This window comes from Rhinatrema bivittatum, chromosome 4 (genome assembly GCF_901001135.1).
Source record: "Rhinatrema bivittatum chromosome 4, aRhiBiv1.1, whole genome shotgun sequence".
Lineage (NCBI taxonomy): Eukaryota > Metazoa > Chordata > Amphibia > Gymnophiona > Rhinatrematidae > Rhinatrema > Rhinatrema bivittatum.
Genome location: NC_042618.1, coordinates 236,326,310 through 236,346,840, shown reverse-complemented (window position 1 = coordinate 236,346,840; position 20,531 = coordinate 236,326,310). Strand labels below are relative to the sequence as shown.

General features: G+C 46.7%; 1 protein-coding gene across 4 annotated transcripts in view; it reads left to right on the top strand.

Moving 5' to 3' along the window:
• Positions 1–20,531, top strand: part of CCDC77 (coiled-coil domain containing 77) — a 305,397-nt gene that overhangs the window by 142,439 nt on the left and 142,427 nt on the right. For all 4 annotated transcript variants that reach the window (XM_029599936.1, XM_029599938.1, XM_029599937.1 and 1 more), the window contains exon 7: positions 7,523–7,617. In XM_029599936.1, coding sequence (XP_029455796.1) covers positions 7,523–7,617 — 95 coding nt within the window. The remainder of the gene's footprint in view (positions 1–7,522; positions 7,618–20,531) is intronic.

Below are 20,531 nucleotides of genomic sequence, written 5' to 3'. Positions count from 1 at the left end.
TTTCTATTATACTTGTCTATTCTTGTCTCCTCCCCCCCCCCCCCCGCCCCCCCCAGTTTCAACAACCCTGTTATATTGTAACTTTTGCTTCCTCTGCACTTGTTAAAAGAACAAAGTTATTGCACCCCCTGTTATTTGTAAACCGGCATGATATGATTGTATCATGAATGCCGGTATAGAAAAGCGTTAAATAAATAAAATAAAATAATATTTAGTATTGCCTCAGACCACACTACAGCATTGCAGTTTGTTCAAAATGTGGCCACCAGAGTTGTGTCTAGAATTCTATTGTGCCAACATATTTCTCCTGTGCTAATGAAATATCATTGGAAAATATGTCATGTGGTAAATAAAGTTTAAAGTTGTATTGCTGGTAATTAAGGGGCTCCATGGCCTGGTGTCCCCTTATTTTAATGCTGCCTTGAAGCTTGATTAATCGTCAAGATCATTAAGATCAGCTTCCCAGCACCTTCTGAATGTTCTCATATTTAAACAGATAAGACTCAATCCCAGGAGCATCCACTGTGGTAGAATGCTCTACCTTTAGGATTAAAGGAAGAGAGCTCACTGTTGAAATTTAGGAAGCTGTTGAAAGCATTTCTTTTTAAAAACGCTTTTAACTTGCCGGATGAGAAGGTCCCTTAACCCCCCCCCCCCCCCCCCCCCAAGGGAAATGTATAGCTTTTTAAACGTTTGTGAGGACTTTTTATTTTTTTTAAACAGAAATATGCAACCTGTTATTTGTTTTCTTGGGTTTTGTTTTGTTTTAATTGTTTTTATTTTGTGTTCTATGGTATTATATAGTTATATAAGTTGCCTTTGTATAAGTTTTTTTTAATGTTTTTACTCAGTTTTGAATGTTTACTTGTAAACTGCTCAGAATATTAGATGGGTGGTCTATACATTTGAAATATATAAATAGCATGTAGTAGAACACAGGATACAGTAAGCTATTAGCATATAAATGTCCTATGAATTTTAAAAAAATGCTTTTTTTTTGTTTGTTTTTTACTCATGGGCCATTTGTAAGACATTAAACAGGAAATCCATACTAAAAAATAGCTGTTGAAAACAATTACTGGGAGAAAGAGATGATTGAAAGAGAGAGAAACTACAAAAAAACCAATGTAAAAAAAGTGTTAATTGTTCAGGGGTCAGGAGGAAATTCACAGTGCTCTAAAGAAAATTGTCATTGTAGTTTGTAAAATCATATACTAACCTGATGGGGCTTGCTCAGCCCAATAGTGAAAAAAATTGCTGGTTGTCTTAAGATAAGTCAAGATTGGGAAAAGCATGCCTAAGGAATAATTCCTTCAGTGACAGAAAGCATAGGGTGTTTGTCATTTTAAACTGCTCTTTACCTTCTGCAATCTATGGGATGGAGAATTTGTAAGCTATCTGCAAAATAGAGGCATTGAGAAAATGTCTACTCACCAAAAATAAAAAATCCTGTCCTGACATCAAATTCTACCAAGAATAGAAGAGGACAGGCCATTGGGCTCAATGGTGTGCCAGAGGCTTGCGGTGACTTCACCATCCAGCTCTCCCAGGGCCCTTGGAGGTCGATTCCACAGATTCCCTCAGTGCCCCTGATGCCACCATCGGATCCCTCGAGAATTTGAGGCCCTCCGGTGCCTCCCTCTGCCATTGAGGACCAGGCCACGCAACCATGGTGAGCCTTTATCCTCCTGCATCCCCGGAGGGTCGCAGCGAGGGGGAAGCCCCCTACGACCCCTGGGAAGGGGAAGCTTCCGTACTTTCTTCAGAGGAATTGGAGGATTTGCCTTCCAAACCCTCCCCTCGGAGGAACGGCGACGATTCCCCCCTGAGGATCTCTCCTTCACAGGGTTTGTCAAAGCCATGGCTGAGACAAGTACCCTTTCAATTGCTGATGGAACAGGACTCTAGACACAAAATGCTCGAGATCCTGCAGTTCATGGATGCCCCGAAGGAGATGGTGGCACTACCCTTCTATAAGGTTTTCAAAGACTTGGTGACCCGCTTATGGGAGCATCTCATCTCTGTGTCACTGGTCAGTAGGAAGACCAATGCGGTGTACCTGTTTCAACCATCTACTGGGTTTGACTGCCACCAACTCCCCCACCAATCGGTGGTAGTTGAGTCAACCCTGTAAAAGGCTAAGAGGGTTCGCACCCATGCCTCAGCCCCGCCAGGGCGTGAACACAAAGCTCTAGATGCCTTGGGCCGCAAGTGTTTCAGGGTGCCATGCTGGTTGCCTGCATAGCTTACTATCAGCTTTACATGAGGCAGTATTCTCAGAATTTGTGGAAGCAGGCCCTGGAATTCAGTGAGTACTTGCCTCAACAGTTAAGAACATAAGAACATGCTATACTGGGTCAGACCAAGGGTCCATCAAGCCCAGCATCCTGTCTCCAACAGTGGCCAATCCAGGCCATAAGAACCTGGCAAGTACCCAAAAACTAAGTCTATTCCATGTTACTGTTGCTAATAATAGCAGTGGCTATTTTCTAAGTCAACTTAATTAATAGCAGGTAATGGACTTCTCCTCAAAGAACTTATCCAATCCTTTTTTAAACACAGCTATACTAACTGCACTAACCACATCCTCTGGCAACAAATTCCAGAGAGAATTTTCAGGCTGTCGTCCAGCAGGGCCTGGAGTGTGATAAACACAAGGTCCGTGAAGCTTATGATGTGTTTTTGAAACAGCCATTCGATCTGCTGCAGCAGGCATTGGGGGTCCGGTGAACGGCTTGGTTATGAGCCTCCAGCCTGCGTCCAGAGGTCCAGGACAGTCTAGCCGACCTGCCCTGTACGGGGGAGAACTTGTTTGGCAAACGGATTAAAGAGGCGGGAGCTCAATTGAAGGACTATCAAGACCCTTCAACAATTGTCGGCTAGTACTTCTGACACCCAGCCCACCAGAAAACCCACACGGAAATATTTGAAGTGGCCTTTCTACCGACCTCGCAGGTATTACCCTCCTGCTGCAAGATCCAGGTCTCAGAGACCTGTTGTAAAGAACAGACAAAGGCAATCTAGGCCCCCTTGGGTGCCCACGGTTCTGCCACAGAATCCCGCTATGGGGTTTTGACTGGCGGTGAGGGAGTATGAGCCAGCCACAGTTCCCTGGCCTTCTGGTTGGATGTTATCTTCAACTTTTTGCGGATTGTTGGATTTCAATCACATCAGACCTCTGGGTCCTGTCCATCATTTGCTAAGCGACTTCCACTCTGCTCCCCTCCGTCTCCCAATTGTGGAACAGCAGGGGATGATCAAATACTTCGAGCACAGCACTCTGCCCTTGTTGCTGCTCAAGCAGTCGAGCCTGCGTCGACTGGCCCACAGGGCAGAGGGTTCTACTCCAGGTATTTCCTAATTACCAAGAAAACGGGTGGCCTCCAGCTCATACTGGACCTGAGAGCTCTAAACTGCTTCTTGGTGAAGGAGAAATTCAAGATGGTCTTGCTGGGCACCCTAATTCCTCTTCTTAAAGGGGGGGGACTGGCTCTGCTCCCTCAATCTGCAAGATGCCTACACTCGTATCCCCATCTTCCATGGGGATCTGCAGTACCTCAGATTTCTGGTCAGCAAACACTATAGAAACATAGAAATGACGGCAGAAGAAGACCAATGGCCCATCCAGTCTGCCCAGCAAGCTTCCCTCATTTCTTCTCCCATACTTATCTGTTTCTCTTAGCTCTTGGTTCTAATTCCCTTCCACCCCCGCCATTAATGTAGAGAGCGGTGATGGAGCTGCATCCAAGTGAAATATCTAGCTTGATTAGTTAGAGGTAGTAGGGGTAGTAACCGCCGCAATAAGCAAGCTACACCCATGCTTATTTGTTTTTACCCAGATTATGTTATACAGCCCTTATTGGTTGTTTATCTTCTCCCCTGCCGTTGAAGCAGGGAGCTATGCTGGATATGCGTGAGGTATCAGTTTTTTTCTTCTCCCCTGCCGTTGAAGCAGAGAGCTATGCTGGATGTGCATCGAAAGTGAAGTATCAGGCACATTTGGTTTGGGGTAGTAACCGCCGTAACAAGCCAGCTACTCCCCGCTTTGTGAGTGTGAATCCTTTTTTCTTCTCCCCTGCCGTTGAAGTTATGCTGGATATGCGTGAAGTATCAGTTTTTCTTTTCCCCTGCCGTTGAAGCAGAGAGCTATGCTGGAAATTTGTGATGTATCAGTCTTTCTCCCATGTCGTTGAAGCAGAGAGCCATGCTGGATATGCGTCGAGAGTGAAGTATCAGGTACATTTGGTTTGGGGTAGTAACCGCCGTAACAAGCCAGCTACTCCCCGCTTTGTGAGTGCGAACCCTTTTTTCTTCTCCCCTGCCGTTTAAGCAGAGAGCTCTGCTGGATGTGTGAAGTAACAGTTTTTCTTTTCCCCTGCTGTTGAAGCAGAGAACTATGCTGGATATGCATTGAAAGTGAAGTATAAGAATGGAGTGATCAAGCTAGTTGAAAGGCATCAGGAATAGAGGAAGGTGGAGGTAGTAATTTGGATATTTGGTTTGGGGTAGTAACCGCCGTAACAAGCCAGCTACTCCCGTCTTTGTGAGTGCAAATCCTTTTTTCCACATTTCCTCTTGCTGTTGAAGCTTAGAGTGATGTTGGAGTCACAGTAACCATGTGTATGTTTATTGAATAAGGGTATTGTCTCCAGGTAGTAGCCATCATTCTGGCGAGTCACCCACTATCCATACCAAGTCCTGCCCTTCGGCCTGGCATCTGCGCCCTGAGTGTTTACCAAATGTCTGGCAGTTGTCGGTGCCCACCTTTCTCAGCTGATAATCCAGGTTTTAAAAAAGCTCTAAAGAGATTTCTTTTTAGGGATGCTTTTAATTTATCAGCATGATTTGATTTTTGAACGGCTGTTTCACTCCTTGATTTTTCCAGCTCCTTAAATAATATGCTCCTTCTATTCGGCCTTGGTGAGTGGCTAAACTGCAGTCTTTAAAATTTTTCATTGCAATTTTAAGATTTATTGTTTGTATAACTATTCAGTTTTATTACTGTTTATTTGTATGTTGGAGAGCTTTTAGGCATGTTGCACTGTATCCCATTTTGAATCTTGAAGAGTGTGGGTAACAAATCTTTTAAAATTTAAATGAAAATCTTGCTGCTTATAGAGCTCTAGTTGGTCAAGTCTTAGAAACATAGAAACGACTGCAGAAAAGGACCAAACAGTCCATCAGTCTGCCCAGCAAGCTTATGGTAGCATTAGCTGCACCATACAGGTCTCCCCTATAATGGTAGCATCAGAGGGTGGCATCTGCCATGGCATACAAGTTACCCCCATACTTAGTTTCCCAAACCATTAAAGTCAGGGCCCTTGTTGGTTACTGAGTCCAAAGTCTTGAGACAGTGGCATCCTTCAGCGAGACAGAAAAGGTGACAGGTATTCAGCAACACTTTAAAAAGATTTAAAAATAAAATTAAAAAAAGATGTAAAAATCAAATCAAATAAAAATAAGATTTTTATGGAAAACAGTAAAATTCTCGAGGCCTGATTAGGATGCACATTGTTATAAAGTACAATTTTATATGCCTCCCATTTTTACCATGATTCCTTTTTCTGTTCCCTGCCTGGTGGTTTAATGCTGATATTGTATGTTTAGATTGCTTATTTTATATTCATTCATATACTTGAGTGGTGATCTGCTAGCTTGCTTCATTTATTTTTCGAGGTGTAATTTTCCCTATGGTTGATTCATTAGCCGGGGTCAGTGTTTTGCTATTGGTGGCTTTGCTTATTTTTTGCTTTTGTTGCTAAGGCGATTCACTCCTGATGTAGAAACCCCTAGGTCTCCACTATATGGCCACAGCTCAAGCCCTAGGTTAGGATATAGGGAGGAGGAGCGGGTGGACCAGCATCTCCGTTGATACTGCTGAATTGATCAACACAGTCTGTATAAAAACAGGCAGAGTATGAAAGCAGTGTGCTAGTTTTAAGTTGGTTTTATGGAAAGAGGAATGGTCAGTGCTGTGTGTTTGGGGTTTGGTTTTTGTTTTTTTTTTTGAGCACTCTTAGACCCCAAAAATAGATGCTACAGCCTGATTCTTGAGAGAGGGGAAGAGGCATGTCCCTATCCAGTAACTTACTTGTCTGCATTTGGTTATCTCAAAGTGACATGAGTAATTGTGGAGGAGGGGGTTTTTTTGTGATTTTGGTGGGATTTTTGCCTTTGGAAGGATTTTTTTTTTTTCTTCCTTGCCTGGATGAGGTCAGGGAAAAAAACCCTGTGATTCCCATCCTGCAACACAAGGAGGGGACAGCATTATTTTGCCATCAGAGAAGATTTTCCTGAGTTAGAGAACTTTTTTTTTTCCTTCTTGTTGGGAGGAATTTTTGTCCACCATTCTATCCAAGGACAAAGAGCTGAGGAGTTCTTCAGTTGCTGCCTGTAGGACTTTCCACCAAAGAAGTCCCTGGAAACATCAGAGGAGACAGTAGTACCCCCATTAGGAGCCTAGTTTCCACCCTCTGAAAGAATGGGCTTTCCTCATGCCTGCTGCCTTGAAGGGGCACTTGCTGGGAGGAACAGGACTGAGACCGTTTTCACACCTGAATTTGATTTTTAAAGATTAAATGAGAGGCATCCTGCTGATTGATTTTCAAAATTGGTTACAGTAAAATTTATTTTTTCGAACACCTCAATTGAGTATCCTGTGAATTATTGGTACTAGTGCAGAAATAGTGCGAAGAGGTCATTCAACTGAGTACACCCGTGTAATTAAAAAGAGAGATTTCCCCTGTAAGCCTTGGGTCCTAGAGGTTCATTCTCCATCCCCCCACCATACCCCAGGACTATTGTAAGACTGTCTGAGAACTCATCCCTGAAACTGTGTCCCCTGCATCCATTGCAGGCTACCTTCATGAATCAAGGGCCACACTGATAATATCCTTGATCAGAAAGCCTGGCTTCAGAGAAGCTAATCACACTGCCTCTATTCCAGCAAGAGCTCCTATTTCTTTCCCTGCCTAAAGCTTTTCATAATAAGATAATTTCATCTTTCGTAGATCAGTCTGTATTTGAGAGGGATATCAAATACTCCCAACTAGTGGCATAACAAGAGTGGAGTAGCTGCCCTGGGTACAGAGCTCCCCTTTGCTTCAGTTCTTTGCGCTGCTGCCTCTCTCCATCTTGTATATGTTGAAATGGAAGCTGTTGAGACTTGCCGTAGGGTCAGCAGTAATGGTGGTAGAATCCCTGAGCATGGAGCCTAAACAAGTTGTTTGGTCTTCCTCTCAAGTCTCCTTTCCAAGCAGAAAGACTGTGCATAAGGGAGAGGCTGGTCTCTAGATGTATACTGGCTTAGGCCTCATGCTCATTAACTACCACTGCTGGCAGGTCCAGGACCAGCCCCCAACAGCTTCTCCCACTTCAAGAGCTATAAGGTGAGGGGATTATAAAGGCCCATGGTGGGAGGTGAGTGGAGCCTGAGGTGCAAAAATGTCTAGTTACATCACCGCTTCCATTATCTTTGGGTATGCTTGAGTTAAAATTGAATTCTAAATCTTTTCTACAATAGGCTTTAAAAGGACCACTTCAAAATCAGCAACAAATGAAGCAAAACCAGCTGGTTCTGATGATTACCAGAGAGATAACCAAACACTATTGCTGCAGGTAAAGACTGTCACCAAGAAGAATTTATTTATTGCACATTTTGTATTCTGTAAATCTGTATTGTTCAGTGTGGATCACAACCAAAATACCTAAAGCAATAATACTATAACGAGAAAAGATGTTCAATGCCTCCAAACTCTTAACTGTAGAGAAGGAATATACAAAATCATCAAGTCCACTAACAACTGGGAAGAGATGACTATAGCAAACTTTAGCATTAACTGAAAGCTACCAGTTTAATTTTTAATATTGGCTAGCAGTTGCTAGTTGATAACTTTAATAGATTTTGTTGTAATGATGCAGTTGTCTTGCCTCTCCTTTCCACCAGTTCTAGAGAGGGACAGATATGGTTCCTATTCAAAAAAGTGGAAGTAAGGAGGAGGCTGGGAACTATAGACCAGTTAGTCTGACCTCTGTCGTGAGCAAATTAATGGAATTGCTGCTAAAACAGTGAATAGTGCAGTTTCTGGAATCCAATGAATTGCATAATCCAAGGCAGCATGGTTTTACTAGCAGTAAATCTTGTTAGACGAATCTGATGAATTTCTTTGATTGAGTGAGAGTGCTAGATGTAGTGTACTTGAATTTGAGAAAGGCCTTTGACACGATACCGCATAAGAAACATACAAATAAAGTTGAGCATCTTTGTTTTGGAACCTAGAGTGACTGACTGGGTTTAGAAACTGGCTGAGTGAGAAGCGATGAAGGGAAATGGTAAATGGAGATTACTCGGAGGAGGGGGTTGTTACTAGTGGAGCCAGTTCTTTTCAGCATTTTCGTGGGCAACATAGCGGAAGGATTATCAGGAAAGGTTTGTCTTTTTGCCAATCATTCTAAAATCTGCAACAGGGTAACAGCCAGGAAGTTGTGCAGAAAAGGAGAAGGGATCTAGTAAAGCTTGAGGAATGGTTTAGAGAATGGCAGCTAAAATTTAATGCTGAAAAAATGCAGATTCCTGAACATACCCAGTTTAATCCAGACAAGTGGATTTATGCATTCCTAAAACCTTGAGGCACTGCTACATAATCGAGAGTACCACCTGCAGTCCCTCAGTATTTCTCTGTCTCCAGTAGATGGTAGAAGTGCAATCCCTGCAGTCCTGACTGGTTTGGTGTTGGAGACTGGAAAGTGCTCCCCGAGGTGGCAAGTTCCATTCTTTGGGCCATCCCACAGGTCGAGCTGGGCGAATGGGGGTGGGATACCCCTGCCTGTGCTAGTCCGTAAGTCCCAAGGCCCCTGATAGCCAGGGGACTAGCTCCCTCTTGGGGTCCTGAGGTCCCCTCTTAGCTGCTGCTGACTCACTCAGGAAAATATTCCCCTTTGGGGCTCTTATTTCTTTCTGACTCTTCAGTTTCTGTAAAATTTTGTTTAAAAAAAAAAAAAGTTTTCTTATCTTTGGGATTAGCGAGGCTCAGTGGGACAGTCGGCTTGCATGGCAGTGCCGCGAGCAGGCGGGCCCGGTGTTACGGGGCCGTGTCGGGGGGAGACGACACACCAGAGAGGCATGCTGGCAGAGGATGGTGTGGTATTTTCCCCGGGGAGGTTGGGGATGATGCGCCGACCTGCACCACATTCAGTGAGGCTATTTTTGGCACACGTGCACGCTTCTCCTCTCCTGTGCCACTTCTCCCGCGTGCCTGCAGTTTTAGAGCGGCAGTGTCTCCGGCAACTTTCAGGCTACGTGGGCCAGCCATTTGGGAACGGATTTTTCCTGTGGGGTTGGCAAGATGGTGAACAAGCCGCAGATGGCGGCTTGCAAAGTTATGGAGTGTGGTCTGCCCACCTAAACTCCCTCTCCCTTTGCTCTTCTTGTGTTTTGGGGAGAGAGGGATCCTCCTCTAAGCCTCAGAAGCCTCAGGAAGGATTTTTGGTCCTCAGGGACTGCGGCAGGGCCCAAGGTGAGGGTTTCTGTGCCTGAGACCTCTGAAGGGGCTGTGACCGCACCGTTTCAGCCGACAGAGCTTCGGCCGATGGCCCTCCCACTCTTCTCTCCTGTGGTCCAGGGTGTCGAGCAGGGGGATGATGTAGGTCCTAGATCGACCTCCAGTGATTCTGAGGACATGCCTCTGGGCCCTGGGGGGTTTTCGCCCAAATTCGTCATCCTACTACATGAGGCCTTCTTGGCTAAGAAGGCAGCTAAGCGTAGACCCAGGGAGACAGGCTGGGTTCCTCTAAGAGGCCTTGTTGCTCCTAGGTGATCTCTCCAAAGATGCGGGAACCTCGTCCTGGATGTCCAGAAGTGGACAGGGAGGACGGGATGGACTCAGAAGATCTGCAGGGTGAGGGGGACTCCTCTCCTGTAGTGGACCCGGATGAGCCAGATGGAGATCTCGCCCACGGTACGGATGCCAGTAAAGACAATCAGACCCTCCTTGAAGGTGCTGGGCCTGACTGAGACGACCCCCTGGTGGTCTGCCTATTTAAGAGGGAGGAGCTGAGACCTCTTATCCCCCAGGTTTTGGAGGAATTGGGAGTAAAGCTGGCTCAGGAGGAGTCAAATAGCAAAGAAGTTAATCAAGTCCTGGATGGTATAAAAGGCCCGCCAAGAAATTTCCCTATTCCAAAGAAGATTCAAAAGCTGATTAGCCGGGAGTGGGATATCCCGGAAGCGGGATTGAAAGTGGGGAGAGCGATGACGAAGCTCTACCCCCTATTGGAGGAGCATTTGGACCGCCTTAAGACTCCTAATGTGGATGCTGCTGTCTTGGCGGTGACCAAGAAGATAACGATTCCGGTGGCAGGGGCTGCCACTATGAAGGATGTGCAGGATCGCAACCTGGAGATTCAACTCAAGCGGATGTTCGAGGTCTCCGCATTGGGTCTCCACGCTGCGGTTTGTGCTGGTATGATTCAGCACACCCGCCTATGTTGGATTCAGATGCCTCAGGAACCAGCGGCTTCAGGAGTACTCTCCCTTGTTCAGTCAGCCCGTCTCTAGGCGGGGGTGGCCTTTGTGGCGTACGCTTTGTATGATTTGGTGCGCACAGCGGCTCGCAGTATTCTTTCGGCAATGGTGGCAAGGTGCCTTTTGTGGCTGCACAACTGATTGGCAGACGTGGTCCAAGTCCTCGTTATGTCGCCTTCTTTTTAAGGGGAAGCTTCTCCCCAGGGAGGATCTGGACCAGCTTATGAAGTCCTTGGGAAAAACTAAGGGCAATAAATTGCCAGAAGATAGAAAGAATGTTAAGAAGTCTTTCTCTGGCTGCTCTCGTTTTCGGGAGTCGAGGCGTTTTTTTTTTCTGGAAGAGGAGCGGCTCCCTCGGGATCTAAACAGCTGGCCGGCCGCCAGCAGTCCTTTTGATCTTCCATTTGACCCTCCAGGGGCAGCTCCGGCCAGGGGGTTGGAGGCAGTAAGCCAGCCCAATGAGATCCGGCCCACCCACTCCTCTCCGGTGGTCGGGGGCCGCTTGTCCTGGTTTTACGAGGAGTGGGTGAAGAATACATCCAATCAGTGGGTTCTCGAGCTGATCAGGGATGGCTGCGCCTTAGTTTTCTCAATCGCTCAAAGATGCCTTTCTGGAATCGCACTGTTTCCCTCAGCAAGCGAGAGGCCGTGGAAGGAACCCTGCAGAGATTAAGTCTGGAGGCTATTCTCCTGGTGGCAAAGAACAAGCAGGGTCAAGGATCGTTCTCCGTCTACTTCGTGGTTCCAAAGGAGGGAACCTTCCGTCCCATCTTGAATCTCCAGAAGGTGAACAGGAGCTTGAAGGTCTCACGCTTCCGGATGGAGACACTACGCATGGTGATTGCGGCAGTCTGCAAGGGGGAGTTTCTGGCATAGTTGGGTCTCACTGAGGCCTACTTGCACATCCCCATATGGCAGGGTCATCAGAGGTTTCTATGGTTCAAGTTGCTGGGGCAGCACTTCCAGTTCTGGACGTGTCCATTTGGATTTGCCACGGTTCCGCGAACCTTCAACAAGGTGATGGTGGTGGTAGCGGCAGTCTTAAGGAAGGGGAGGGGTGCTGGTGCACCCGTACCTCGATTTGCTCATCCAGGGCAAGACACAGGAGGAGTGTGTTCGGACAGTGGACCGCGTTCTCCAGACGTTACCCTCTCTGGGTTGGGTTATCAACCTGGCGAAGAGTCAGCTGACACCCTCGCAATTCCTGGAGTACCTTGGGGCCCGATTCGATATCTGGTCCGGCTGGGTGTTCCTGACAGCAGACAGGTTGACCAAGTTGCATCGGCAGGTTGAGCAGCTGCTACACCTCCGAGTTCCGAAGGTATGGGATTACAGGTCCTAGGCTCTAAGGCCTCGCCATTGAAGCTGGTCCCATGGGCATTTGCTCACATGCATCCACTGCAGAGATTCCTGTTCAGCTGGAATCCAATGTCTGAGTAATACCACCTTCAACTGCCACTAGGGAAGGGAAGCCAGGGCCAGCCTGTCGTGGTGGCTATCCCGGCCCCATTAGGAGAAAGGAGTGAGTTTTGAAATCCCGGATTGGGTGTGGTGACCACGGATACCAGTCTCAGGGGCTGGGGAGTAGTGTGCCTGGGTCGCTCGGCTCAGGGACTTTGGTCACTGGAGGAGAAGTCCTGGTCAATCAACCACTTGGAGACGAGGACCATGCACAGAGCCTTGGAAGAATTTCTGCGATGGTGCAAGGTCACATGGTTTGGGTTTTCTCCGACAATGCGACTATGGTGGCTTGCATCAGGAGTGAAGCGGTGGCTCAGGAAGCTCAATTGCTGTTTGCGTGGGTGGAACAACACCTAGAAGGGATCGCAGCTTCCCACGTCACCAGAGTAGACAATGTGCAAGCGGATTTCCTCAGCCATCATCAGCTGGATCCAGGGGAGTAGGAGCTGTCCCTGGAAGCCTGGAAACTCATTTGTGCCCGGTAGGGGATTCCTCTACTGGACCTCATAGCGATGTGGCTCAATGCAAAGATGGCTCGGTTCTTCAGTTGTAGCGGGATGTTGGTTCAGTGGGTCTCTACGCTCTGGTGTGCCTGTTGCTGAGGGGGATTATTCTTTGTTTTCCCACCGTGGCCCCTTATAGGGCACATGCTACAGCACATAGAATACCCATCCTGGCTCTGTGGTTCTGGTGGCTCCCAAGTGGCTGTGGTGGTCGTGGTTCATGGATTTGGTTTATCTGGCTGTAGACGGACCCCTTCGTTCAGCTCATCTGCAGGGGCTGTTGCGTCAAGGTCCCATCTTCTCAGATGGGGAGGAATCACTTTTGTCTCGCGGCCTGGCTTTTGAGAGGCGGCAGTTGCAACTGAAGGGCTTTTCTGAGTCTGATATTACTACCTTTGTTCAGGCCAGGCATCCGGCAACCTCCATGGCATATGTCCAAGTATGGAAGGTGTTTGAGACCTGGTGTGTTCAGCAACGAATAGATCCGCTGGTGTCCTTTGTTCCACATACTTTGTCTTTTCTGCTTGTCAAAGGGTTTGCCTTATAGTTCGCTGAGAGTTCAAGTGTCGGCCCTCGGTTGCCTTAGGGGTAAGGTTCAGGGCAGGCCATTGACCTCTCATCCCAACATCGTCTGTTTCCTGAAAGGGGTAAAGCATTTGAAGCCCCTGGCCCGGAAGGTGTGTCCTGACTGGATTCTCAATCTGGTTTTGCGGGTCCTCTGTGAGGCCCCCTTTGAGCCTTTGTGTTGAGCATCTTTAAAAGTCCTTATCTTGACGACTGTCTTTTTGGTTGCCATTTGCTCAGCCAGGAGGATCTCCAAATTGCAAGCCCTTTCTTGCCACTATCCTTTCCTGCGGATCTCCTCAGACAAGGTTTCTTTATGGACGGTGCCTTCGTTCCTTCCCAAGGTAGTGTCTGCCTTTCATGTGAATCAGACAGTGGAGTTACTGGGGTTTCCGGACTGGGATCGAGATTCCTCTCTGAGTAGGGATCTCCATCTTTTGGATGTACGGCGCACCCTGTTGCGATATTTGAAGGTCACCAATTCTTTCCAATGATCAGATCAACTTTTTGTTTTTATTTGGTGGTCCTAAGAAGGGAGAGAAGGCGTCTAAGGCTTCCTTAGACTGCTGGTTGATGGAAACTATTTCCTCGGTCTATGTTTCTAAGGGCCGTGCGGTGCCAGTGGGGTTTAAAGCTCATTCTACGTGCGCCCAAGTGGCGTCATGGGCCGAGTGTCATTTGGTCTCTCCTCAGGAGATATGTTGGGCCGTGGCGTGGTCCTTACTACACGCTTTCTCTAAGCATTATCGTTTGGACGTGCGCTAGCCAGAGGTGGCATCCTTTGGTGAGAGTGTGCTAGGAGCGGGTCTTTTGGGTTCTGCCCGGTATAGGGGTGCTTTGGTACATCCCACTTGTTTGGACTGATCTGGGTATGTTCAGGAAAGGGAAATTTGTTCTTACCTGCTAATTTCTGTTCCTGTAATACTACAGATCATTCCAGAGGCCCACCCTGTAGATACTTCCGAAAGACTGATTGTCCTGTTGTTCACTTGAATGCTTTCCGAAGTTATTTCAATAGAACGTACTAGTACTTTCAAGCTCAACTGTTACTAAGAGTTGTTAGCAATTTTTTTCCGGTGTTTCCAATCCTGGGGTTTTTGTTCACCCTATTTTAGGGGAATGTTTTTTTCTTGTTAGAATCTTGTCTTGGGTACTGGTCAATACTGAGGGACTGCAGGTGGCACACTTAGTTATGTAGCAGTTCCTCAAGGTTTTGTTCTCTGCCTCCATCTGCTCATAGGAATGCATAAACTCACTTGTCTGAACTGATCTGTGGTATTATAGGAACGTAAATTAGCAGGTAAAAACCAATTTCCTTGTAATACATTTAGGATACAAAAACCCAAGGGAGAGGTGTAGTATTGGAGGCGAAATTCTTCTAAGCACAAAAGAGTTACATCTCAGAGTGATTACATCTAATGATCTTAAGATGGCCAAACAAGTGGTTAAAGTGATGACAAAAGCCAGAAAAAGTCTTGGCTGCATAGGGAAAGGAATGGTCAGCAGAAAAAAGGAGATGATATTGCCCCTGTATACCTCATTTGTAATACTGTGTACAATTCTGGAGATCACACCTTCAAAAGGATTAGTCCTGGGGGAATTCTGTGCTACTGCGGAGCGCAGAATTCTCCCCCTGCGCAGAATTGCCATTTTCTGCGCAGAAAATAGCAGAGGAGACCCTGGCAAGCCAGCGCGTCCCAAATGTGCCATGGGATGCGCTCCGTTCATGGTGAAGATGAAGGCCCCGGCGCGCCGTTTACGGCGAAGATGGAAGGCCCCCATGTGCTGCGAACGGAATGTGCTCCGCTTGCAGCGAAGATGGAAGTTCCCGAGGAGAGGGGGAGTGGGGGAATGCTTGAGTGTGGGTTTCAGAGAGAGGGAGCCTATATGAGGAGAGGGGGTGTGGGGAAGGGGAGAGAGAGAGAGCAGGAGGGTGTGAGAGAGCATGGGAGTTAAGATAGCGGGGTGGGGATGCTTGAGTGTGAGTTTCAGAGAGAGGAACACTATATGAGGAGATTGTGAAGGAGTGTGTATATGTATGAGAGATTGGGAGCTCGTGTGTATGAAAAAGGGGTTGTGTTTATGTGAGGGTGCTAGCTTGTGTGAAGGGATTGTATATGTGTGAAACAGAGCCTGTGTGAAGGGGTATGTGAGAGAGAGAAAGGGAGCTTGTGTGGGTGTGTATGCAAGAAAGAGGGCCCTGTATGAGGGGATGTGTGTGTGTGCGAGAGAATGAGGGAGCATGTATGAGAGTGTGTGTGTGTATGTGTATTAGAGAGATGGAGCATGTGTGTGAGAGAGGGAGGGACAGAGAGGGAGCCTGTGTGAGGGGCAGTACTGAGAACGGGGTCAAACTCTGGGACTGGCAATAGAGTGGAACGGGTTGAGCCTAGAGGTGGAGGGGAGAGATACTGGCAGGTGGAATTGAGGCCTGAGAGGGCAAAGTGGCCAGGGGAGTAGGGAGAGAGAGTGGAAGGGACACTCTAACAGTGAATTTCTAGGGAAATTCTGCTCAAAATATTTAAAATTCTGCAAGTAATAACTTTTTTCTGTATTAATTGTATTGTAATTGTATTCTGTATTAATTTAAAACGTAATTACTGGGGGCGCTCTCGAGCAGCGACCAAAATGGCTGCCTAATCTCGTGGCTCCGCACAATCTCAGAGCTATCATCTGAAAAAACCCACATTGCTGTCGCACTTAAGTTGCTGGATATCTCCACCTGCTTTTAGAATGACTACCCCCAAATCTTGGGAAAATTGAAGCTGCCTTCGCGGCATCATCGGGCTCAAAACATAGAAATGACGGCAGAAGAAGACCAAACGGCCCATCCAGTCTGCCCAACAAGCTTTCACACTTATTTTTCTCATACTTATCTGACCGCTGAGGTCAGGGCCCTTATTGGTAACTTTTTGGTTCTAATTTCCTTCCATCCCCACCATTGATGTAGAGAGCAGTGCTGGAGCTGCATCAAAGTGAAGTATCAAGCCTAATTGGTTAGGGGTAGTAACTGCTGCAATAAGCAAGCTACACCCACGCTTATTTGTTTACCCAACCTGTGCAATTTAGTCCTTGGTTGTTGTCGGAATATAAATCCTCTTATCTTCGTTCCTCCCTGCCATTGAAGCAGAGAGCTATACTGGATATGCATTGAAAGTGAAGTATAAGGATTATTTGGTTTGGGGTAGTAACCGTCACAACAAGCAAGCTACTTCCACGCTTATTTGTGAATGCAAATCCTTTTTCCCACATTTCCTATTGCCGTTGAAGCATAGAGCAATGTTGGAGTCTCATTAACCGTGTGTATGTTGATTCAATAAGGGTATTAATCACCAGGTAGCAGCCGACATTCCTGCAAGCCACCCCCATGCATCTTCTCTTCATTCACATTCTCAAGACTTTATGGATCCATAAGACTTTTCGGTGCCCACCCGCTCTCGACGTCCAGCTCTCTCCACTTCCCCTGCCGAGGCTCACGTGGTCGGCGCGGCCCACTCGGGGCGAGAGCCTGCTCACCTTCCGTCCGATCTCCAATTAAATCAGGTGAGCCGTGCAGGGGGAGACAGAAGCGAACGGGAAAAGAGAAAAGAAAAAATTTTGAAATCTAAAAAAATAAAGAAACCTGCTCCAGGCCCAGAAAGCCTCGCGGGGAGGGAGCCGCACCTCCAAAGCAGCCACCGGGCCAATCGAAGGGCGCCTAATGCCCCTTTAAACGCAGGCTCAATCCCGGCGGCGTTCTTTTCGGCGCGGCCCACTCGGGGCGAGAGCCTGCTCACCTTCCGTCCGATCTCCAATTAAATCAGGTAAGCCATGCAGGGGGAGACAGAAGTGAACGGGAAAAGAGAAAAGAAAAAATTTTGAAATCTAAAAAAATAAAGAAACCTGCTCCAGGCCCAGAAAGCCTCGCGGGGAGGGAGCCGCACCCCCAAAGCAGCCACCGGGCCAATCGAAGGGCGCCTACTGCCCCTTTAAACGCATGCTCAATCCCCGCGGCGTCGCGCACCCGAAGGAGCGCGACCTAAGGGGCCTGCCCCTTAGTGCGCCCCTTTGTGAGCCTAAGAAATTAGGACAAAGGCCTCCCTTTGATAGACACCCTCGCCTCAACATTGCTACACGCAACACGCAGCCAACACAGTCACCCGCCTCTTCCAGCATTCATCTGCCTCTTCCATCATTAATCCAACATTCACCCAGCCTCTTCCAGCCTCTTCCAACATTCATCCAGCCTCTTCCAGCATTCATCCAGCCTCTCCCAGCGCCTTCCAGCATTAATCCAGCAATCATCTAGCACACAACTAGATCATAATGCTTCCGGGACTCCCAATCCCTATTCTTCACCACAACTTCTACAACACAGGAAGAGCAACAATGCAATACCACCCACGCTCTTCTAAATCTCTCATTCCGATCTTGATTTCACCTCTTACCCAACTCCTAGGTTTCACTCTATTCTCCCTGACACTATTCAACGCACAATCCATCACAAAAAAAACTCTGGTCCTCAATGACTATCTCCTAGACGCCAAACCGGACATCTGCGCCATAACAGAAACTTGGCTGAAACCAACAGACATAGCTCTAATAAATCAACTCCCCACACAGATGTATGACTTCTTTTCCCTCCCACGACCAAAGAAAAGGGGCGGGGGCCTCCTTCTAGCAACCAAAAAAGAATTGAGAGTCTCCCAACTTCCAGTAAGATCAGATTCGAAATTAGAAATAGGCCTCTTCAAAACAGACCAACTCCAAATCCTCTTAGTCTACGCCCCACCAGGACTCCTTGACTCAGATGCCTCCCCCATAGTAGAATTAATTGCAAAATACATAAACCTCGACTCCCCCGCCTTGATACTAGGAGATTTCAACCTACATGTTGACAACTCTACACTCTCAACCAACTGTGAATCCCTACTCTCCACACTTACAGCCATGGGCTTCCAACAGATTATCAAGGAACCTACCCACAAAGCAGGCCACACTCTGGACCTCATTTTCATTTACGCTGGCATCAAGCACTCGTCCCCTCCTGAATGCACACCGGTCTCCTGGTCTGATCACTCACTAATATCCGGTACTTTCTCAATATCTGAATCCTGTAACCCTCACCCCCATCAATCTTCATTTACCTTCAGAAGATCATGTTCTTCCGCTGACCTCAGCATCCACCTGGCTAAAGAACTTCCACACTTAAACCTCTCAGATCCCAACTCAGCCTTATCATCCTGGAACAATATCACAGAGGAAATAGCAAATAAATTATGTCCACTATCAACAAAAAAACTCTAACCAAATTCCCCTAAGAGACAACCATGGTTCACTAATGATCTATGGAAACTCAAACAAGTCCTTAGAAAAAAGGAAAACAAATGGCGCAAAACTCCTTGTCCCAACACACTTTCCGCCTACAAAGCTGCCCTCCATCTTTACAGGAATTCAACCATAAAGGCAAAAAGGGATTTCTACGCCCACAAGATTCACGACCTTACCTTTGACGCAAAAGCACTCTTCTCTTTCGTTTCCGAGTTAACTCAACATAACACACCACCTATCCCTAATGAACAAGCAGAAGCCAAAGCCGACGAACTAGTCCTATTCTTCCAAAGCAAAATCTCCAATCTCCTAACCTGCCTACCTCCTAGCCCCACATCGCCGACTACCTCCTACCACCTCCTCAGCAAAAGAACCTCGCTGGATGCATTCGAACCCACCACCACTTCAGAGATCCAGTCTCTATTAAAGAAAATGAAGCCTTCTTCCCATCCCCTCGACCTTATACCGTCAAAACTCCTTCTGCTAATACCTGAAACAATCGCCAAACCACTAGCAGACATCATAAACTGTTCCTTAACACAGGGAATCTTCCCTGACCCCCTAAAAATTGCCTCTCTTAAACCTCTACTGAAGAAATCAGACTTGGATCCCAAGAATCCCAACAACTTCCGCCCAATTTCCAACCTGCCTTTCGTAGCAAAGATTTTGGAAAAGCTGGTCTATTCACAACTCTCAGACTACCTTGAAGATCACGAAATACTATACCCCTCCCAATATGGGTTCCGCAAGGCTTTAAGCACTGAAACCTTACTCTTATCGCTAACAGACCACCTCACCATGGGTTTGGACAAAGGACAATCTTTCTTTTAATTCTCCTAGACCTGTTGGCGGCATTCAACACTGTAAACCATACCATTCTCCTCAATCACCTATCAGACATTGGAATAACAGGCTCGGCACACACATGGTTCAAAACATTCCTTTGTAACAGAGGTTACAAAGTGAGAATCAATAACAAAGAATCCCCCCGCTACAATTCCTCGCTAGGAGTTCCTCAAGGTTCCTCCCTATCCCCTACTTTATTCAACATTTACCTTCTTCCTCTATGCCAATTGCTAACCAAACTACAACTAAAACATTTCCTATACGCCGACGACGTGCAAATTCTGATACCCGTCAAAGAATCTATCACCAAAACACTGAAACACTGGGATAACTGCCTCCGAGAGATAAATAGTCTCCTCGCCAACCTAAACCTAATTCTAAACTCAGCCAAAACAGAACTCCTCCTCATCACTCCCGAACACAGCAACTCCCTGCAAATTGCCCCTTCTAATACCATTGTCACACAAGCAAGAGATCTAGGAGTAATAATAGACAATCACCTGAATCTAAAAACATTTATCAACAGTACGACCAAGAATTGCTTCTACAAGCTACAGGTAATAAAAAGAATGAAACCTCTCCTACACTTTCATGACTTCAGAACAGTCCTTCAAGCCGTTATATTCTCCAAAATAGATTATTGCAACTCTATCTTGCTAGGTCTCCCGGCCTCATCCATAAAACCACTTCAGATGCTCCAGAATGCGGCAGCTAGAATCCTGACAAATGCCAGAAGAAGAGACCACATCACTCCTATTTTAAAAAAATCTACACTGGCTACCTATACACTTCAGAATTCTACACAAGTCCATCACCATCATCCATAAAACCATCCATTCCCAAGCCCCTTTCAACCTCCAAATCCCCCTTAGACTACACACATCATCCAGACCCATCAGAGAAGCCTACAGAGGGTCCCTGCTCATTCCCCCTACCAAATCCACACACCATCTACAACTCAGAAATTGGGCCTTTTCCACGGCGGGCCCCTCTCTCTGGAACACATTACCACCTGATCTCAGACTAGAGCCATGTTTATTAACATTCAGAAAAAGGCTTAAGACTTGGCTATTTAAACAAGCTTTTCCCGAGTCTAATATCCATTAACAGACCATTGCTGCATAATGTAAATACTGCTTATTGTAAATATTTTACTTCTGTATAATGTTCTTTAATTATTGTCTCCTTGCTCCACCAGTTCTAGCAACCCTATATGTACGAAGTTACTGCACCCCTTGTTATCTGTAAACCGGCATGATATGATTGTATCATGAATGCCGGTATAAAAAAGCTCTAAATAAATAAATAACATAGTGTTTATCCCA